The sequence below is a fragment of the Agelaius phoeniceus genome, chromosome 11, assembly GCF_051311805.1.
Source record: "Agelaius phoeniceus isolate bAgePho1 chromosome 11, bAgePho1.hap1, whole genome shotgun sequence".
Taxonomy (NCBI): Eukaryota; Metazoa; Chordata; class Aves; order Passeriformes; family Icteridae; genus Agelaius; species Agelaius phoeniceus.
This window is the reverse complement of record NC_135275.1, coordinates 23281516-23303884: the sequence shown is the minus strand read 5'-3', so window position 1 is coordinate 23303884 and position 22369 is coordinate 23281516. Positions and strand designations below refer to the sequence as shown.

The 22369-nt window shown below is 40.9% G+C and overlaps 1 protein-coding gene across 3 annotated transcripts in view; it reads left to right on the top strand.

Annotated features, from left to right (window-relative positions):
* Nucleotides 1-22369, top strand: part of FGD5 (FYVE, RhoGEF and PH domain containing 5) — a 78127-nt gene that overhangs the window by 2550 nt on the left and 53208 nt on the right. For all 3 annotated transcript variants that reach the window (XM_054639869.2, XM_077184724.1, XM_077184723.1), the window contains exon 2: nt 5191-8131. In XM_054639869.2, the coding sequence (XP_054495844.2) occupies nt 5191-8131 (2941 nt within the window). The remainder of the gene's footprint in view (nt 1-5190; nt 8132-22369) is intronic.

Below are 22369 nucleotides of genomic sequence, written 5' to 3'. Positions count from 1 at the left end.
TCTGCCTCAGTGTTAAGTTACTGTTGTGAAAACAGAGCCAAACTGGTAACATCTCAAATGCTTACAATTACATTTTAAAAAAATGTATGGTAGTAGTTTAGAACCAAGATTATTTGTCATGTACATGTGGTTTTTCGTTGCTAAGCCCACCAGGAAGACTAATATGTACAGTCTGCTAGAGACAGTGAAAACATGGGAGAATTTTTAGGATCAAGATGATTTTGGTGTAGAAACATACCCTTTCCTGATTTTATTGCCTTTTGATTTTTTCCCCTTCTCCAACACTGTTTCATTGTGGAATATTGTGCTGTTGTATTATATTTATAGATGACTGCAGTAAAGTTGTATAGTAGCAGAAATTTGTAAGGTATTGATCTGATATCCCAGCATCAGAATGCACTGATCTGATCATAGAAGATGTGTTCCTGTAACTGTACATAGCAGCAGAGTGGGGGTGGGCTTTGACAGCCCAGCTGTTAATATTGCAGCTATGACTTTTAAGATGATAAAATTCTTATGGGAATTGTTGGGACAGTTACTAGTGACTATAGGTCTATCTTCACACTATGGAGCCCTCTTGCTATTTGCAGAGTACCTTTGATCACAAGAACACATACTGATAGGATAGATACTTCTCAAAAGTATCAGGCTTACAAAGAACATGAAATACCATTTTCATAAATATCGGAGGCATTTAGGGGCCTGCTGATTTTGACCTCGTATTTCAAGTTCCTGAAGTCCAAATTCGCAAAAGCCATGTAAATATCTAATACCTGTTCAAGTCGAACTAGTACCTGAATCTGGACTGGAACCCCACTTAATAGCAAGACTTGCAGTCCTATATCATTTGAAAATCCTAGTCTGAATACATTTTCCATTTCAAGTGACTCCCATGCAACTGTTTCCACTTCTCATGTAATTTTTGTAATCTCAGACTTTTCTCCAGTAGTGTGAAATAAATGATGCACCTATATGCTGTAAAACAAAGAGAACTATTTCTGTGTCAAATATTGCACAATTAATAATACGGAAGAAACAATAATAAATGGAATGTTTCAATGGAAGAAGCAATATTAAGTGCTGGAAATAGAAGCAAGGCAGCGCTAAATGGAAATAAGGGCTTCATTTTTTAAATCAACAATTAATTACAGGATTAAAATATGGTGATACTAAGATGTGTAGTCTGCCTTTTGCTGACTTTAGACCAAAATCTTCTAGAAAATCAGTTTTAACTTCATTCTGATATAGCTATGTGAAATTATAAAGCTCCTGATCAGAGCTGAACAGGACTTTCTTGTGTCCTTGTCTGGATAGTCTCCCTCTACCTCCTATTTCTCAGATGCTTTCTATCTGTGGATTTCAATCCCTTCTTCCTGGGCAGAAGCAGTGGCAGACAAGACTTGGTTTCTACCAGGATTCCCGGTTTGGCGCAGTCCCATCCCACTGTTGCAATATTGTCCCTTCACCTGCCCTGTCACTTCCACCCAAAAGCTCTGCAAATCCCTGAACAATGCATTTCTGCCCTCTGTCCTCAGTGCCTTTGCCATTTTAACAAATGTCTGAGTTGAATTAGTGCCAAAGGCATGGAGGAAGCACAGGTCCACAAAAGTTCGTTGGTCAGAAAAAGCTACTTTCAGCATCTTAAAAGAAGCCTGAACCGGATTGCAGCACCAGTCAAGGCTGGAACCAGTATATGCACTCTAGAGCTATGTACTTTCTTGAGCCACTAGCAGAGACCATGGCCCTGGGACACATCTACAGTATATCCAGGCAAATGTTAAACGTCAGTGTTTAGTTAGTTCTCAGTGGTGGTGTTTTGTAGGTATGGTCCCTTATAAACCCTAATTAAATTCTAGGCTAAATTTGAAATCCTAAATTTGAAATTATTTGAAAGTGGGTAGTTGTGGTATTTCTGGTAATACCATACTACAAAATATATATTGTTTCAAAGAAACACTTGAACAGTGAAGGCTGCATGGGTTGCTTGCTATTCCAGGAGAGCTATATCAGGTGACCTGCTAGACTACTGTTGACTGCGTAGAAACTTGGACAGGAGGAGACTAATGTAATTTAATTTCATATGGATCATGGCAGGAATTGAGTTATGCAGGGTTGCCTCAAGGAAGGTGGGCAAGGAGAGGAAGCGGTCCTTGTCAGTACAAGGAAGCACTGAACAATAAGGGGAGGAGCAGGCTAAAGGAATTTGTATTCCCCAAGAGTTTCCTTTTAAGCACAAGGTGGGTGTGTCCCCTCCAACATAAAATACATCCTAAAATAAACATGCACAATTATTTGGGAGCATACACATTACTTATGGTGCAATGTTGCATTTAGAAGTTACAGCCAGAACCTTTCAAGTGGCTCAGACAGCAAAGGAAGCAGAAATTGAAGCAGAATGAAATTGTGATAAAAGGCAAGAAGCTGTGGTTTCTTTTGTTTGGGTTATTTTTTAAACAAACGCTTGCATTCCTCCTGTTACCTCTTCCTCACACTGCCACCAAAGAAAAAGGAAAATTGTTTAAGGGGTCTCATGAAAGGCAAGATCAATGGACAAAGCAGTTAGGGAAAAAAAACTATGTAAGGCAACAGTAGTGACCAGTAGCTGGCACAAGTGGGTAGGAGAAGGACGTGACAATGCCTATTATCATACTATGAACAGGCTCCATTACCATAAGTTCTCTTCCAACAGCAGTGTTACTGAAGGTACCAGAAGGAAAAACTCAAGATTATTTGATCCTTTTGCTGTAGAAAATTATCACTGGAGGGAAAGTGGGTAATTGTTTAAGTTGCATTTCTTTTAAGTGGATGTCTCCATGGTTATTTTACTTAAAGGAAATGAGTTCCTGTCATTATTTTATTTCAAATTTGTTTATACAACAAAGCTTGGAAGGTCCCAGCACTCTCTAAAGTCCAGTCTTTTCCTCATTATTCACTGTTTTGGTACAGACACTCTCTGAAAAGAACAAGGATGAGAATGGAGAAACTTCAAGTTTTGTCACATTCCAGGAACAGACTATTATTTGTATCCTACTCTTGGATATGCGTTCCTAGGAAAGGCTAGGCACTGCAGAAAGTGGTGTAGTACCTCCAAAATGATGGGATTTTTCTTGGACTTAGTCCTGAAAATGTTTTATTATGGTGGTAAAGGTGTAAAGACTCAGTTTTAGCTAATAACAAATTCATTCATTTTACTACCAGAAAGTTAGTTTAGGATGTTCCATGATTTCAGTAACTAATTTAAAAATGTAAAAGGTAGCTCTCGCTGCGACACCAGGCTTACAAGACACTAAACCCACTTCTGTTGCCTCCCTGCTTTTAACTGGCAAGAGTCTCCAGTACTCTACAGCCTTCAACTGCTGCCTGCAAAAGAAGCAATGTAACTTCAGCAAAGGTGGAGTACTCAGCATGTAAAGCTTCTGATTTAATGGGCGGGGAAAAACGAGTTACCCATTTTGTGATTAGACAGACACCCAGCAGCCTAAACCAGCAGTGGATACTGTGAAACACCACAGTAACTGCAGACTGGTGAATACACAGTTCTCTCTCCCTCCTTTTTCATGAGTTAAGTCTCCCACATGCAGCTGGATAGGATAAAACTCCATATACAGAATAATTCTTAAGCGGTATATGCAATAAGGCACCTGCTTATAACAGATTTTTCATTCCTTCTGGGCTGAGATCACTGATTCAGTTTTTAACTTAGAGAAAATCTCTCTGGTGTCTCATAACTCTAGAAAGACTGTTTTCTGATTACATCAGAATGCCAAATTGTCAGCTTCTTTCTGTGTATCAGAAATTTCAGGAAGGTTAAGAAGATCAGAAGAAACAGCCTTTTATATCTCCCAGAGTACAACCAAACAAATAGACCAGTATTATTTCGGTACAAATTACTCCAATTATACTAGGATAACGATAAGAAAAGTACTATGCCACCAAATATCAGGACAATCAGAGAATCTTTTTCAAGCAGTTTGCATTCAATATTCCTTTATTCTCAGTACAGTGCACAGCTCAGTTCTAACTGTCTGCACTTCTACGTATCTAAAGTCTGCATTTCAAAATGCTCTAAATACAACAGTACAGTAGCTACACTTTCTGAAGCTCGTACCATGATTTTGGATAGGATTTCACATAGGAACAGAGTCCCAGTTTTTGTCTTTTGAGATGCTGTTCTGTTATTTCTTGTGTGTTGTGCATGAAGATTATCCATGAAGAAGTGTTTCTATCTTTGTAATGATGAAATAGTTTGTCCTATGCTTTTCTTTACAATGAAGAGCTCTCCTTTTTCCACCAGAATGTGTAAATTAAAATTATAATTAGAGATTTCTGATTGCTTAACTATGTAATTATCTATTGATGGCTAGGAAACAGCAATAGGAGGAAACCACTTCTCCCTACTTCTTACCATCTGGAACCATTTGTTATGCTGGCTTCTTCACACTACATATTTTATCTCATAAAAAATTGCACCAGGGAGGATCCCTATTGCTGCCTACTTATGCAGTCTTTCAGCATTTCATTTAGTTTTTGAAGAATAATAATTTCAGGATCAAGACAGCTGGAAATGACTGTGGCAGGCAAGCTACTGAGTAAAATGGTGATATAGATACAATTTAATTCACATAGCTTCAATCTAGTTTCTTGCCATTCTGCTTGATTTCCCCTACATATGTGTCAGCACTACCAGTAGAAGTACAAGGCTGGCCTTATGTGAAATACATAACAATAAACGTATTTACATAAATACATTTAAAGTACATTTTGATGTTTAGAGAAGTTTGTACCTGCAAGGGATCTTGGCATTTACAGGAGGAATGGAGGATCTTCTGACTAAAGGGCTGAAGAAGCTGTACACTGAAAACATAACTTGAGTTAAACCAGTAACTGTCTTCATGTTTTGGGTTGAAGTGTAATACATCCTTGGCTCTGCAGCTGTACATCTTTCCCCAAGTGTTAGGGCTGCATCTAGTTCAGTTCAGATGTGACCTTAAACTATGCTCACTGGACTAGCTACAGTGTCACATGGAGGGACAATCCATATGCTTTGCTCCTTCAGTTCGCTTTTCAGCTTTTTGTTGGCTAGACTGCTTCTGCATTACAAGTCACCGATAAAGTGTATTGCAGGATATATTCTGCTGACTTTAATAAGAAACCAAGATGACTGACATGACTTTTGTCTCTTTTCTCCAGAAATCTCAAAACCACCATTAGCACCAAAACCAAAGATTATTGGTCATCTTTCTCCAGCACCTGTCTCCAAATTTTCTCCTTCACTGCCAAGAGCTGATATTCTTCATCACCCGAACTCTCTGTCTAGGGGTCCCAAACCACCTATTGCTCCCAAGCCAAAATTCTCAGCTGACACTGAGGGCAAATCCAGTGTTTCTAACAACAATAATTTAAATAAATGTGCAAATGGGAAACTGCTGTGTCTTGGTGGAGAACTGTGTGAAGGAAACCAATGCAATGCTGATTGCCTAGGATCTGAGGCAGATAATGAATACATTGTATTTCCTGAAGCTCAGCTGCCCAGCAAAGACTCTAATGATTTGGAGCATGAGCATGATCAAAACTTAGATTCCTCTGTGGAAAATGAAGTCTCAGAAACTCCAGAAAAGGTAGAGAAGGAAGAGGATAACATAGCTAGTGATGAGAATACCAGTAATCAAGAAGTCTTCGGAGATGAGCTCTGTAACTCTTCAGATGCTGCTGAACCAAGGGAACCAGACTCTGAGGAGTCATCCAGAGACTGTGACCAGTCCAAAGCACTTTGTGAGGAGTCATTAGATGCCCCAGACAGGGATAACAATGCTACCAGGAATGTAGATGAAGTTGAGGATTTTGTAGGTGATTGTACTGAAACCAAAAACAGGCAAGAAACTTCTTACAACCTGGAACTGGTCAAGAACAGTAGTGATTGTGAGACTGACAGTGATAACATTTTGAATACAGATGAGAAAGTAATGGATGATACTTGTAGAGATATCATTGCAATGCCACTGCCTGCAGATGAATCAATCCCAGCTTGTGAGAAGGTAGGGCAAGAGGAGGAACTGCCTGAGATTTTAGAAATGGCAGATGGGTGTCTAGCACAAAATGATGACTGCAGTGTGCATGCAGAGCTTGATTTGAACATGGAATGGGATTTAGAAAATGATGACTGTGCAAACCCTGACATGCTGCCTGAGGATGCCAGTGAAGAAACAGGTCCTGACTTAGAACTGTGTGGAGATGAACGCGGTGCCAAAAACAGTTTAGCAGAGTTCACCCATCAAGCAGCAGCTGAAGAGGAGGAAGTAGACCCAAATGAGCACAATAATACAAATACAGGAAATGCCAGTGATGGCTGCCAGATCGCTGAGAGGAAAAGTGAGAAGACATCAGAGGTAGCCTGTGAAGCAAGCAAAGTCTCTGGGAAAGAGGAAGAAGAAACTGTGAATGCAGAGAATATGGATGACGGGTGTCAGATTGCACCTTGTGAGAATGAATGTCACGAGGAAATACCTGTGGAACATTCAGTTGAGAATCTTCAAACAGAAGAAGCCTCTCTGCATGAAGATGGCATGATTTCTGATAGTCTACCTTGTAGGCCAGGGATGGAGCCAGAGGTAGAAGCTGTAACTGTTGAAGAGGATAATGAAAATACTGTGGAAGCCTCTAAGTCAGATGAGTTGCAACTCAAAGACAATGAGGTGGAAGCAAACAGCCTCAGCAAAAGTGTCCCAAGTTCGCCTGAAGAGGTCCCACTTGAGGACAACTTAGAAATCTGTAAGCATGGCAAAATTAATGTAGAATGTGGGACCAAATGTGTTTTGCGTGAAAATCTAGCAGTCCCTGAAGTGGTCATTGTGACTGATGAATTGGAGGAAAGAGAAACTAGCAGTGATTCCCTAGATGATCCTTATGTGCTTCCTGAAGAAAATGAAATTGTCCATGATATGCAGACTGATTTAGGAGCTGATCACAGTAAAAAGGGTGAATTAGGCATGGATGGTGAAAACAACTTGCTGCCCATTGATCGTAAAAGTATTGTCACTAGAACACGATCTCTCTCTGGGAGAATGCCAGGCTATGTCCCAGAAACTGTTCCAGAAGAAACTGGACCTGAAACTGATTTGCCCTCTTCCCGAAATGGCTGTGGGACAGAAGACTTGAGCAATAATTCCTTTTCATTGGAGGGAAAACCAGTGGAAGCCAACAGGGCTTTACCAACCAAGTCAAGACGCTTTCTTTTATATCCTCGATCTTATTCTGTTGAAGGGAGAGAGATACCTATCTCTGTTTACAGAGAAAGTGATGTCTGTGTACTGGATGGTGTTAGAATAAAAAGGACAGAAGATAACTTGTCCTTGCCTTGTGTCAATGGTTCCTCAGGTAGTTTTTCCCAGCAAAATCATCTCTCATCATGTGGCATATCTACTCCATCCTCAGTTGTTGATATACCACCTCCGTTTGAACTTGCCTACATCACCAAAAAGCCAATCACTAAAAGTTCACCTTCCCTTTTGATAGAGAATGACTCACCTACTAAGTATTCCAAGAAAAAGAAGTCTTCTTTTAAGAGGTTTCTTACTCTAAAGTTCAAGAAGAAAAGTGAGAATAAAGTTCACGTAGATGTTAATGTTTCTTCTTCAAGGTCCTCATCAGAGTCCAGCTATCATGGGCCTCCTAGGCTGATGGAGCTGGAAGGAAGGAGCCTAAGTAGCTCACCTCAACTAAAATCGCATGTGGGTAAGCTCCGTGCATCTGAGTCTCCCTCAGCTGTTCTTTTCTATAAGGATGGTAAAAGAAAAGGAACGCTCAAGTCCTTCAGCAGGAGTGTGTCAAGGGTGGAATCCTTTGAGGACCGGTCCAGACCTCCTTTCATGCCACTGCCATTAACGAAACCTAGGTCTATTTCTTTTCCCAATGCTGACACATCTGACTATGAGAACATTCCTGCTATGAGTTCTGACTATGAAAACATACAAATTCCTCCTCGGAGATCCACCAGAGCAGGAACCTTTACCGAGTTTTTTGAAGATCCCAGCAGGGCATTATCTGCTGCTAATGAGAATGATGGCTATGTGGATATGAGCAGCTTCACTGGCTTTGAAAACAAGCAGCAAACCACAGACCAGGAAACAGAAAGGTACTGTAATAAATTATTATGTAAGACCTGCTAGCCTTGGCCAAACAAGCAAGGCCTTCCCTCCTAGGTATCCTAGGCAGATTCTCCATGTTGGCTGACTTACACCCCTCTCAGGAAATGCTTACAAGAAAGATTGGAAGAATACAAGATAAGCCTTTATCAGTGAAAAAATAAAAGACATCAAATTAATTCCTTACTTTGTAAATGAATAGTGGATCTGGATCCTATGATTTGCAGGCAGAAACCAAAGAATATTCAAAAATATTTGGTTTATCCAGTGGATCTAATTTTTGTGGCTGGCAGGGGAAATGGGGAGAGTTTGCTTTGTTCTTCAGTAAGAAAGGTTTCTCACTTCTTGACTGAATGAAAAGAGAGCCTATATGCTGGAAGGGGCCCTGCTTCTTTTTTTAATTCCTGTAAATTTCTCAAAACAATAATATATACAGAATTTATGTTTCAAAGTCCATCAGTTAAATATAGACCAGAAAATCCCAAATCATGAACTAATCAGACTGGACATTGAATTTTAGAAGTTGCTTTAAGGACTGTCATGGCCCTTGGACAGAGCTGCTAAATTATAAATGAATTAAATACTTCTGAAATCATATGCACTGCTAACATTAATAACAACCTTTCACCCCATTCCATCAGGTTATTTGCAAACATGAAAATGTCTTTTTCAAAGGAATGTAGGAGCAATGCATTCAACACCTTTGAATTTGAACTTGCTGTCAAATTATAGCATACAATCAGTGGAATGCAGAGATGTAAATAAGAAGAGTGTTTTCTCTTAAGTTTGTGTTTAACAGGTAATGAGATAACAAGGTGCAAAGCAAATGAACGAAAAGGAATCTCTTTAATGCAGTTGCATTTTGTTAGAGCTGTATGAAAAAGATAAAAATCTTAGAAATAAGGTTTTCATGCCCATTTGCATCCATCATTCTCTCAAAGATTTAATATTCGTGTTTCTTTGCAACATTTATTTTTTCTGCTCGTCTCTCTTGTCATTGTGGATAGAACAAACCATGGGCATTTCACAAACCCCTCTTAGGGTACTTTGGATTTAGGGAGTAAAATAACTTTTCTGTAACACCTCTGAATGAGTCTTGCAAACCATTTCTAAGACACAAATGATGTGGGGTAGGGAGTGAGACATGGGAAAAGAGATTGCATTAAGGCTTAAGCAGTGGATCCAAATGCACCTGAAGCTGAGGGGTGTGGAACACAGGCCTGTGGTTTAGCTCTTTGGAGACAGTGGCTGCCAGCAGTATTGGGAGCTCCAGTGATGCTGACACAGGGACATGGTGGAGTGCAATGCAGCTTCACAGCACACACCACCACATCTGCAGAACAGCAAAAGCTACATTACTCACTTGCTTTCAGTGGTTTGCATTTTGCCCAGCACACTGACATTCGCTTTTGAAAAAGCCGCACAGCTCTTTGTATCCATGAAACAGCACTCGTTGTAGGTAGTTCTTGAAGAACCAAGTTAAAAATATTAGGACTACGTCAGTTGCTGTGACTTGGGCCCATTTATGAACTTCCTGTGAAAGCCTGTAGTTTCAAAGGGAGAGCCAATCCAAACTGGTTCAGGAAGTCTCGAGGTCAAGGCATGAACATAATCTTCAGCCTGCTGCTTGTTGTGCATGTAGTTTTTGCCACTGGGGGTGAAATGAAGGCTAGGCTCCTGTACAGCTCCTTTATCAAGATAACCAGGGTGGAGGGGAAGAGCACCAGGCATACATAATTACTGCTGAGATAGCTATTATTTGCTATATTTTGTCAGCATGTTTTGGACAAAGACATGCCTGAAAAGCTTTGATGAAATGTAAATACACATCCCATGTACATACACATGCAGTGGCATAACAGACTTGAAGAAACAGTGTATGGCCTAATTGTAAAGCAAAGCAAATTGTACAAGCAGGGGCACCTATTTATACATGCATACATGATGTATGGACATGGATGTTTTATTTGCTGCTAAAGTAGTTTGGCCTAAAATGCCTTGCCATGGATTCAAGATTTCTAGTAAGAATCAAACATACCTCTACAAAAATGGCATAAAAAATTTCTTTGAACTGCAGCTTGCTCATATCCAGAGGCTTATTTCAACTGTTTGAGAGTACAAGTGTCTTGGATTAAACCCTTGCAATACATGTTTTTTGAGACAATGAACTTCTTTTTTGTGCATTCACCTGTAGAGCACTTGTGTTAAACATCTGGTTTAACATCTGGTTTACCTTATGGAATTGCTACATTTTTGATGAGTAACAAAGTTCAATTCTTCTATCACACTTCAGAGAACAGAACATGAGTGTTATAAAAGATTATTATAAACCAGGAACCTTCCCTACTGTGTATGACTGGGGAACAGCAGGGCAAGAGGGGACTTCACAGAAACTCTCTGATGAGAAGATTCACTGTTTAAGTTTCTTGCTTAAAAGGACAGACATTTGAAGTGTGCTGCTATGCAGTCATCAGGAGAATCCTAACAGCAATACCAAGATTTTAATCAGCTCTGAGAAACACAGTTGTAGTATTACAGAATCACAGAATCACTGGGTTGGAAGAGACCTTCATGATCATTGAGTCCAACCCATTCCCTGACACCTCAACTAAACCATGGCACCCAGTGCCACATGCAGTCTTTTTTTAAACACATCCAGGGATGGTGACTTCACAACCTCCCCGGGCAGACCATTCCAGTACTTTATCACCCTTTCTGTAAAAACCTTTTCCTAATATCCAGCCTAAATTTCCCTTGATGCAGCTTGAGACTGTCACCTCTCGTTCTGTCAGTTGCTGCCTGGAGAAAGACTCTGACCCCCACCTGACTACAACTACCCTTCAGGAAGTTGTAGAGAGTGATAAGGTCACCTCTGAGTCTCCTTTTCTCCAGGCTAAACAACCCCAGCTCCCTCAGCCATTCCTCACAGTGTTTGTGTTCCAAGCCCCTCACCAGCCTTGTTGCCCTCCTCTGGATGCACTCAAGCGTCTCAACATCCTTCCCAAACTGAGGGGCCAGAACTGGGCACAGCACTCAAGGTTTGGCCTCACCAGTGCTGAGTACAGGGCAAGGATGACATCCCTGCTCCTGCTGGCCACACTATTCCTGATACAAGCCAGGAGCCATTGGCCTTCTTCACCACCAGGGCACACTGCTGGCTCGTGTTCTGTTGGCTGTCGACCAGTACCCCCAGCTCCCTTTCTGCCTGAGCACTGTCCAGCCACACCGTCCCCAGCCTATAACGCTGCAGGGGGTTATTGTGGCCAAAATGCAGGACTTGGCACATGGACTTACTAAACTTCATGTTGTTAGTCTCTGCCCATCTATCCAACCGTCCAGGTCTCTCTGCAGAGCCATCCTACCTTCCAACAGATCGACACATGCTCCCAGTTTTGTGTCATCTGCAAATTTACTAAAGAAAGACTCAATCCCCTCATCCATGTCATCAATAAAAATATTGAACAGAACTGGCCCCAGCACAGACTTCTGAAGGACACCGCTGGTGCCTGCCTGCCAGCTGGATGCAGCACCACTCACCACCACTCTCTGGCCTGGCCATCCAGCCAGTTCTGAAGCCAGCACAGAGTGCTCCCATCCCAGCCGTGGGCTGCAGCTTTTCCAGGAGTGTGCTGTGGGAGACAGTGCCAAAGGCCTTGCTGAAGTCCAAATAGACAACATCCACAGCCTTTCCCTCATCCACCAGGGCGGTCACCTGGTCATAAAAGGAGACCAGGTTGGTCAAACACGACCTAGCCCTCCTAAACCCCTGCTGGCTGGGTCTGATACCCTGGCCATCCTGTAGGTGCTGCATGATGATAGTCAGTATAAATTGCTCCATTATTTTGCCAGATACTGAAGTCAGGCTGACCGGTCTATAATTACTAGGATCCTCCTTCCCACCCTTGTTGTAAATGGGCCTCACATTGGGCAGCTTCCAGTCATCTGGAACCTTGCCAGTGAGCCAATACTGTTGGTAAATGATGGAGAGTGGCTTTGCAAGCTCACCTGCCAGCTCTCTCATCACCCTGGGATGAATCCCATCTGGTCCCATAGATTTATGAACATCCAAGTGGCTCAGCAGTTCTCTGACTGCATCCTCTTGGATAATGGGGGGACCGTTCTGTTCCCTGGCACCCTGAACCAACCCAAGAGGACAGTTGTCCTGGGGACAAGCCATCTTCCCACTAAAGACTGAGACAAAGAAGGCGAAAAGTACTTCCGCCTTCTCCTCATCTGCAGTTACTAAGTTCCCTCCCTCATCCAGTAAAGAACAAAGGTTGGTCTTACCTTTCCTTTTACCATTAATATATTTGTAGAAACATTTTTTATTATCCTTTATAGAAGTCACCATTTTAAGTTCAAACCAAGCTTTGGCCTCCCTAATTTTTTCCTACATGCTCCAGCAGCCCCCTTATATACTTCCTGAGAGACCTGACCCTCCTTCCAAAGATGATACATCCTCCTTTTATTCTTAAGTTCCTTCAAAACCTCCTTGCTCATCCAAGCTGGGCATTTAACTCGTTGAATCATCTTTCGGCACAGAGGGACAGTGTGTTCCTGTGCCCTCAAGATCTCTGTTTTGAAACTCACCCACCTTTCCTGAACTCCTGTTGCATCAGATGGGCACGGAGGATGGCCACTAGAAACTCCTGGAGCCTTTCACTCCTTGGATAAAAGGTGCAACTAAAGCAATAGGTACAGCTAAAGCACCTGATTGTTTTTTATACAGATGCAACCTACCCCTTTCCTATGACAATTAATTCAGGTGAACTCTGGCCCCAAGAAAACCGTAAGGCTACACTTGTTTCTGTCCCAACAAAGAGCAAATGAGTGGGAAGCATTCTAGTTGCTTCTAGATAATCAAAATAACCTCATATACAAGGAATAGCTGTGAAAGGAGAAGCAACACCAAATTTCCAGATGTTTCTGACATTTTATAGAAAACATGGGCAGAAAAAAGACACACAGTTTGTTAGCTGGTTTTGACCTGTACAACACCTGCCCATATGCTGACCGTATCAAGACTTCTCATCCCAATGAGCAGTTCAGTTACCATACTTTCCTGTTTATGGTAAAACTCAAGGAGAATTTTGTCAAGAAGATAAAATCAACTCATGCTTTGTTTTTTCTGCTTGTCCTAGCTAGAGCTGCTCAGTACAGAGGATATCCAAACAAGATAACACATGTTCAACGCAGTTCAAGCTGTCTATTGGCTCACTGCTATGTATGATAATAACGATGTTGCTGACATTACCCTGCATTTGTAATAGAAGCAAGCTATATCTTATACTGGAGGCAAATCTCCACAAAGCAGGCTTTGAGCTACAGAATCAGCGTAGATTTTAGATAGTTGATTTGGGAAAGATTTTCTCATCCTTTCTTTTTCTTGCTTTCACAAGAAAACAAATTCTAGCTGCTGATTCCACTCAGTTCCTAGTTCTCTACTTCTTAAACTCCTGCTCTGTGACTACACTAAGCTAATATGCAAGCATAGCATTGATGAGAAGTTTTACAAGAGACAGAATTTTGGTTTTGTAGGTCTAGCATTTCTCAGGGCTGGTGATATATTAATGTTTATTATGGCGGTAGAGGTCTACTAATGGGGCTTAGCTCCTTTAAAGACCTGTACAGGTCAATTGTAAGGAATTTTGCTGACAATCATTTAGCTGAAGAGAACCAAAGTGATCATGAGCATTGTGAGAGGTTTTTAAAAGAAACATAATTTTTTTAAAAATTGCTCATAAAAATCTCTACATAGTTTTTTGGTTTGTTTTTTTTTAAATGTCAGTATGAAACATGCTGGGCTCTAGATCTTGTAGATGGGGAAAGTCCCATAAAAATGCTGTCACAGAGGGAAGAAGGATCAGGGTCTGAGCCTAGAGACAAGGAAAAGAGACATTGCCACTTGTCATCTGGTGAATAGGATAAAAAATAAAATCTCATGAGCTTTCACCACTTCTTGAATTTTGCAGCATAAACCTGAAAGAGAGCTTTGTAAGTTCATTGCAGAATAAGGGATCCCAGTACTATACTTGACTTCAGGCCATGCACAACCTATTGAAAATCTTGACAACAGCCGCAGCCAGCTCTGACACGAGTCACGTTTTTATTTCTGTTTACCTGAGCATTGTCTGAATTGCAGCAGGGAATTTGAAAGTGACAGTGGTTAATGCAGAACTTCAAGCTGCTCATAGACAGGGAACAGTCTGCTGGAGATAACCCATTGCTGCTGGGCAATGGGGCATGCTTCACCTTGCGCTGTCAGGCATTAGAGACAGAAAATATTAAGTGCTCTTGGATGGCAGAGTTTTTCTAAGAAGCACCTCTGAGAAGTGTCTCTAGACAGTATCAGTAATGTCATATTAATACCAAAGAATGAAAGATTTTAATACATTGCCTACAAGCAGGTATCAATTTTCCAGCAATTCCGTGATTGCTCTCCTGTTTCCTCATATCTGTGGAGCTGTTTGTCTTGGTTCATGTTGGGGATGCAGATGTGTAGGGACAGTATAGGTCATGAGAAAGCCAGTGTGCTCCCCAGCACAGCTTTGCATTGCATATCACCATCCTGCATACATAGCACAGCCTCGGAGAACTGCCGCTACTCAGACACGATGCGCTAGATCTCACCCTGGCTTTGTTGATGAGAAATCACAGTCTCATATACCTCCCAGGAAATAGTCCAAAAACCTCAGCAGATGTTGGCTTTATTAGTAGATGGACTCCATTGTGATGGCTATTTTAATTATCAAATGACAGTGCAGAAAAGAAGGAATGTGTACACATCGCCCTCTTCATGTCCTGAGGGCTTTTATGCCTGGGTTGACTTCTCTGTCTTCACTGTTTTCATTAAATGAACCAGAAATACATTTCAGTGGGATTAGACAAGAGGAGAGAGTCTGCTGTGCAGAATTGTCCTGGATGATGATTATGGAGCCAGAAGTGATATTGGTGTGATTTAAGCAATGCTAGCACCATGCAGAAAGAAAGCATGTGCTGCAGACAGGGTGATGAAATGTTTGTAATGGTCAGACCTTTTACTGTCAATAACGTGGCATGTTATTGCATGCCTTGTTCTGTGCCTAGCTTTCTCCTCTCCCACCCCTACTAGGAGCCTCACTGAGAAGATTTGTTGAAGGAGAGATTGCACATTAGAATGCTGTAGCCTTTCCAGAATCCACTGCTCCATGACGTGGGGTATATCTCTAGATTAGATTTGCAGCAAAAGCAACAGAATGCTATTGCATTTTAAATGCAAATCCAGTCTAGTATTTTATGTTTTGTTTTGCCACCCAGCAAAGTTATTTATAGTGCACAACACATTTCTAATTATTCTTCAAGAATTCTTCTTTTACAGGACCCAAAGAGGGGTTAATTTTAAAACTCCCTCTAAAAATTTGGTGTTCCGTGGCACACAACAATTAATTTTATTTTAATCGACCAATTAGAGTTAATGGATGGAAGAACATATTTAAGAGATGCTGTTTGTTTTGCCAAGAACCCTCTTAAAGAGCTTATAAAAGGATCCTTTCACTTGAGTAATTGGCTGGATTAATTACATGCTATCCATTAAAAGCCTAGAGCAAACAGATTTAGACCTATTGTTAGTGAGCACCTTTTGGTGCTCTGACTCATGCTACCCCAGCTTTATCAGTATCACAGGGATACTCAAACTTCTTTTTCTCAAAAGAAATACAGCTAGGTGCTGATGAACTGAGACAAGAGATAGTTGCATATGTCTGCTGCACAGTCTCCATCCAGCTATTCTCAGCTGTCCCAAATTAAGTACCTCTTCAGTCTCTTGGTAGTTTGTCCTTATGCCTTGAATATGTTCACTAAACTTGGATATTAACCCACTGCATCCCCCTGATAGGCCCTCAGGGCAGGTGGACCTCATCAAGGATAGCTAGTTTGGTGTTTCTGATGAGAATTTCTTATCCTCTTACATTTCAGGTCTCAGTCTGCATTCTTAGTTCTGAGAGTTGGCTAGAAGAACTCAGAAAAGATTCTTCCTTAACACACATGTCTACAGAAGTAATGGACTGCATACAGTACAACACAACTTTGAAGTCAAATCTTCTGGTCCTTAAGTAGAAAAGGGCAGTATGTGAGGTAAAACTGGGCACCTCAAAATCTTTCCTTCACTCTTTCTACTTTCACATTGCTAGCCATAAAAAATCCAGACACTGGCAGTGAGATAAAACTACATCACAGTGAATACATCCAGGGCAAAGGGACTCAAGTGAGAGTGACATATATTAAGTTGTCTGGACAAGTAATTTGTCTTGCCATTTGATTGCAGTTTTAAGAAAAAACATTGCTTCAGTGGCTAACAGAGAGATAAAATATGCATGCCTAATTGAAAAGTCTGAGAAAAAAGCCCAACAAAATAAAGGAATTCTGTAGTTCATGACATTTTTCTGATTGTTTCATTTGCAAGTAAAAAACAAATAGATACTGAAGTAAATTCTGAACTAAGCCATATTTTTGAATTGCAGAATTAAGATGGTTTCGATTTTCCATAATTATTTGGGAGAGGGGCCAGAAGTATTTAATGGATTCATCTCAGCCAAATATTACAAATCTATGTCATTTTTAATAATTCCAAAGCTGATTTTCCAATTTAAAAAAAACCTCAGCCAAAAAGTACAGCAAACTCTAATTTTAATCTGGGAAATGAACCCAACCTCTTAGAAGACAGAGGAGAGCACTTTGCTTCAGCCCTACAGATTAGCAGTTAAGCTCTGTTTCTCTCCTTCTGGAAGTACTGTTTTAACAACTGGCTGAATCTCTGAAATGCAAGAAAACTGAGTTCACTTGATCCTAGCTTCACTGCATTTTTCCCTGGTTTGTCCCCAGGCTGCATGGTGTTGATAAAGCAATTGATCCTGGTAGTACAGGGAAATAACAACTCGCCTTCCATCTTAAGAGTCCTGCAGGGCAGAATGGTGTTCATTATGTTGAACTTACTGTGAGTATTTTCCATGGAAAGTATGGAATAATGAACTGGCAACAAAATGAAAAGAGAACATAAAGACTCTGGTATCAAGTTTTAGTGTCTAAATTACACTGCCAAAAAATAAACAAAGTAATAATAATCAGGAACATATTCCTAATCACCAATCTATGATATGTGCCATGTTAACAGTTTCATTTTGTGAAATGTATCATCTTTTTCCAAGAGGATCCAGGACTCATAGTCAGAAGGACATTAGTAAATGTGTCATAGTTGGAAAAGTGAAATGGAATCTGGATGATAAATGACACTATGCCAGATACTCATGTGGGGCACATTTGTACATCTGAGGATGTGAACAGCAATTTGTGATTTGACTGCCTTGGTGATTTGTGCTAGAACGAGCTGAAACATTTTCCAAAAGGGAAACATTCACAAAAGAATTGTATGTGAAGCATACATCTGTTTTGACAGAATTTAAAGGAACTCTTATATGCTGTAGCCTAAGATATAGAAAACCTAGTCTCTGCTTCTCACAGGTCTGCTTTTCCAGATCACTTTGAGTGATGACTTTGAATCAGCCAGCAGTGGTAATTAGATTATGAGTTTCTCACAACCCAATGCCTAAAACGCCAGCCACAGGGAGAAGGAAATACCTACAGGTTTTGGTCACAAGACCCAAAAATGGACACAGTCCTGTTTCATTTCTAGAACGTCTGAAATAATGCACCTTTTCAGGTACAGAAATAAATTCCTACACCTCAGATGTTGCAGCAAAGAAAGACAGTGGTCTCCTGGTCAAGTTCTGTATGAACTGAGCCAACACTTCAGACTTTGCAGTAATCAGAGTTTTGCATTCTACATTCTGCCCTCTTGGGCACTCTTCTACTGCTGCATCTGAGAGACAGATGTTGTTACTGCATTGAAAGGGATCTCTTAAAGCCATACATTACAAGTGTCATTTCCATTTTGGAAATGGCAATTACAAACCAAGGGTGCCCTCCCATTCCTAATACCAGTTTTGAAATTCCGTGTTCTGCCCTTATTCTGCTATGTGTGTAACCAACTGTTATTCTACTTATGCATGAATGAAATTTAATTCAGCAATACTATAACAACGCTTAGAGATAATTCTTGTATTAGGACTCATTATTGTACAAGTTGTTCGTAACTTCACTTCTAAATAAGGTACTATTTGTAAGAAATTAGTATTTTGTCTGTCATAGCAGATTCAGACTTTGTAAAGTACTGGTGCTATGTTACTTCTACTTTTCCTAAATTTAGGAAAAAATATGCTTTTTTGAAAAGAAAGAAAAAACCCTGAAAACTGTCATTACCGGCATTGGTAGTATCATTTTCTCTGTAGTCTAAATGGCTCTAGGAATACTAATCTTAAGTCTTTTCCCAATACAACTCTAAAAAAGGTTTTTAAAAAGGCAGTGTTCTCTACCACAAAAACTAACGCCTCTGTTGTCCGCCAGTTCTTATGTCTTTTGGAATCAGATGCTAAGAATTCAAATTTCTTTTAATAAACAGGTCACTAAAAAGTCTGTCGGCAGTAAATGATGATTGATTCAAGTTGAATTTTGTGTTTGTGTCTCACTGACACAATTCCCAAGCTGGCATCCTCCTTTGAGTTTTCACAACTATTATCACTTACAATTGTGTTAAACTGGATATTCTGAAAGGATTATAATGAGTTGCATCCATTTGCTGCTATGATGATCACATTTGCCTAACTGACACCTAATCACATCTCATCCAGACTAGATTCCAGAAGCAACAATGTAATCCTGGTTGTACTCTTGAGTTTCAGGACTATTTGTGCAAAAGTACAGAGCAACTGCTGTAGTGTACGGACCTAGATTCACTAAGGAAGAGGACTTGTAAAGATATTCTAGTTCTGTGTAGTTCACTATAGTCAATAAGCTCCTTGTGCAGGTATGAAACATATCTGGATCAGATTCTTACCTATAAAATTTTAAACCTGTTTATTATGCTTGTTAGATAGCAGAACTGTCCACCAACACAGAATATCTCCAGGGCCAGGTTTGTGTGTGCCTTGGTTCTGCTTGGCTCCATTTGCGAAACTCCCACACGATGATTGATGCTGATCTTTTTCTGAATTGTCCATCTGCAATGTTTTTATGAATTCTAATTCTTTGGGAAAGTAGTACTGCTTAAATCTTTCATTATTGCTGTTCTTCTCCAGTGTGTGCCTTTGTGCAGAAATCATCAACTTGGCTGCCTGAAAGCCACTGACAGTCTACAACTCAAGAGCCCTCACCACCAGCAGAAAGCAGCAATACTAGCAAGCATGACTGTTAAATAGTTCCAGATAGATTTCTGCATCTCAGTTTGGCCATAAGAATGAAAACACTACTCTGTGCCTTAAGCATGGGCATCATCCTGGGGTACCCGTCCCTCTCTCTTAAGGACAAAGTGAAATCCCTTTTAGTTTGCAGTAAACAGAAAGAAGAGAAGTAAAACTGTGCCTCAAGGGAGATGGACAAAGTAGCTCTGGTTTAGACCCTGACAGGGATCCACAGTGTCCAAAGCCTTCGGTCTAACCTGTGCTCTAAACGTGACATTGCTTTGGGATTACCCACTTTACACAACCGATTGCCAAAGCACAAAGTTGAGAAACACGCCAAAGATCAAAACAAATAATTGTAGTAAAGCAGTGGTTTCAGCTTTGCTTCCCAGACAGTGGTCTCCCCAGAGAGGTGTACTTCTCATATTCTGAGATGACTATCAGGTGGCCAGCTGAAAGTCACTTCTAACTTATATTTTTTCCTTCCCTTTATTAATGAAGTTCTAGGTGGTTGGCTTATTCTGTCACTGATTTATAGAGAGGAATAAATCTTACAGAGGGTTGTGTGAAATCACAAGCTCTTATGCTGCTCAAAGATCACAAATACAAAGTGAGTCCACTGAAGTCAGGATGAACCCTCCCCAGTTTTACATCATTGTATCCAAAGTCAGACTGTCACTGAGATAAGTCATTTTATAGAGGAGAATACGGCAAAAGCGTTGGGTGGTTTCACAGTCAGAGGCCATTTGTACTGTGACTAGGGATTACTCAGCAAATCATTTGAAACCTATCCTGATAATTGGTGGATGTGTTCCTTGTTAGCTTCTGTCCCTTGACAGAAATGCAGAATGGAATTTCAACATAACGCAGATATATGGTGTGCATGGTCTGGGAAGGAAGAAGTTTCACTGCACAATACTTCTGTCACTGTCAAGCACTCAGGTCTTCATTATGCTCACCTCCTTTGCATTGCAAGGATCCAACATAGCAAAAGGTTACCTCAGATGGGAATGGTAGGGTGATGGAGATCAACAGGGCTATGATTTAGCAAGGGAAAGAAGGAAAATAGAAGCATAAAAAGAATCTTAAGAGAAACCTCTGCTGGGGCTGTTGGATATAAAAGCTCTGGGGTGCCTGTGAAGCTAATGATTAATTGAAAGTAAAAGCTCTGTGATGGCTGACATGTGATGTGATTAATATGTTGAAAGGAGTCCCTAAAGGGTAGAGCTGCCTTTAATAATATATTAGGTATTATTGGCTGCCCCATTGTACCTTCTGGCACGGTGGGACGCTGGGTGTGGTGCAGCTGAGCGTCAGCCCTTGCTAGTTCATTGCCAGGTCATCTCTGGGGAGGAACTGTTCCCTGTTTACAGGAAATGCAGGACAAGGGCCGAAGGGCTGGGCTGAGCACAAGCTGAGGCCACCACAGCTCACTGCCTCTCCCTCATGGCTGGGAGAGCAGGAAGGGGGTATGCCACTTGTCTGAGGCCCAAGGACACTGTTTTGTTTCCAGGCACGTCCAGCTTTTACTGCTGCTTTGTTTTACCTAGTGTTTTAAAACCACAGGACTGGGGAGAGTAATGGTGCTCACAGACAGCAATGCACCCCAGGGTACGTCACTGAGCCTGAAGTGTGGATTGGCTACACAGGTGCCTCAAAGCAAAAGCCTCAAATCTATCCATCCTGGCACATCTGGGACATGGCTAGTGAAACCTCACTCTCAGGCTTTCTCTTATCCCTTCTCTACTGATAGTGCCCCAGGCTGGGCCAGAGGACATTCCTTAAGATGGAGCCCAAACACCTTTGTGCTTCCTGCATTCCCTTCCAAAACTAGAGCTGCACCAGCACTGTTGTTCTGTGACCATCTCCAGGAGCAGTGGTTGAAGCTGGGAGAGTTTTGTCCCTAAAGTTGTCTCGAAAACAGCAAAAGCCTTATGCACCTGATCAAAAATCCTCTTTCCCTCGCCTGTATTCTGTAACACAACAATGTAAGAAAGAGCAATATTCAAATTGAAATGCTTGTGGAATTAGAAAGAGCACCTTTCTGGCCTTGCCAGACAAACAGCTTATGCCTCAAAGTGTGAAATGTGATTATCCCTGTGTTACCTTGCCTTGACAGGCTGTGTATGTTATTAGCAGGCGTCATGTCTTTCTTGACCTTTTCAGACTTCAGGTACAATATTTGCCTGATGATCTGCCATAGGGAACTGACTAGCTAAACATATGCTGCACTAATAGGCATTATGCTGCACTAATAGGCATTTCCTTTTATTGTCTTTAAATGCATTTGGACTTCATTTTCCTTTATTAATGAGCCGTCATTTTGCAGAATGAATTAAAACAATCATTTACAAATTGATACAGGGAAATAAATAATCAGTTTTAATAAAACAGGGTACTTCAGCACCCCATTGCATCTCCCAAATTACTCAATCACTGCATTAAGTTCAAGTTCATACTATTTTAATTTTTTGCAATAAGAATGTCACTGTCGGAGAGTTTGAACTGGTAACTACTGGGCTTGGGACTTGAGATAGGGACAGAGATATCGCATGCAGAAAAAAGCAGCATTCAATCCTATTGGCCAAACAATGGAGGGCTGAGGTCTTTGCAGGTGTTAATTATTTTTCCTTCTGACTGGATGGCATAAATTTTACATATGTGGGTTTGGCATAACCCAGCTGTGTCCAGGTGAGATTCTGGTCTTGCATCCAATACATTATAATTAGTTATGAGCTAAGATTCCTGTGACAGAGGAGTTTAAATGGGCACAGGGATGGAAATGTTATGGCAGCAATTTAGTAGTCATTTGTAAATTTAGCATGTGTTATCTGAATTGATATGTCAAGCTCATCACCACTCAGCTGGCTTCAGGGAAGATATACTTGTAGAGGATGTACTCTACAGAGAAAGAATAACTGTACCTTTCAAAGTAGTTCATATAAGATTGCTTTGGTG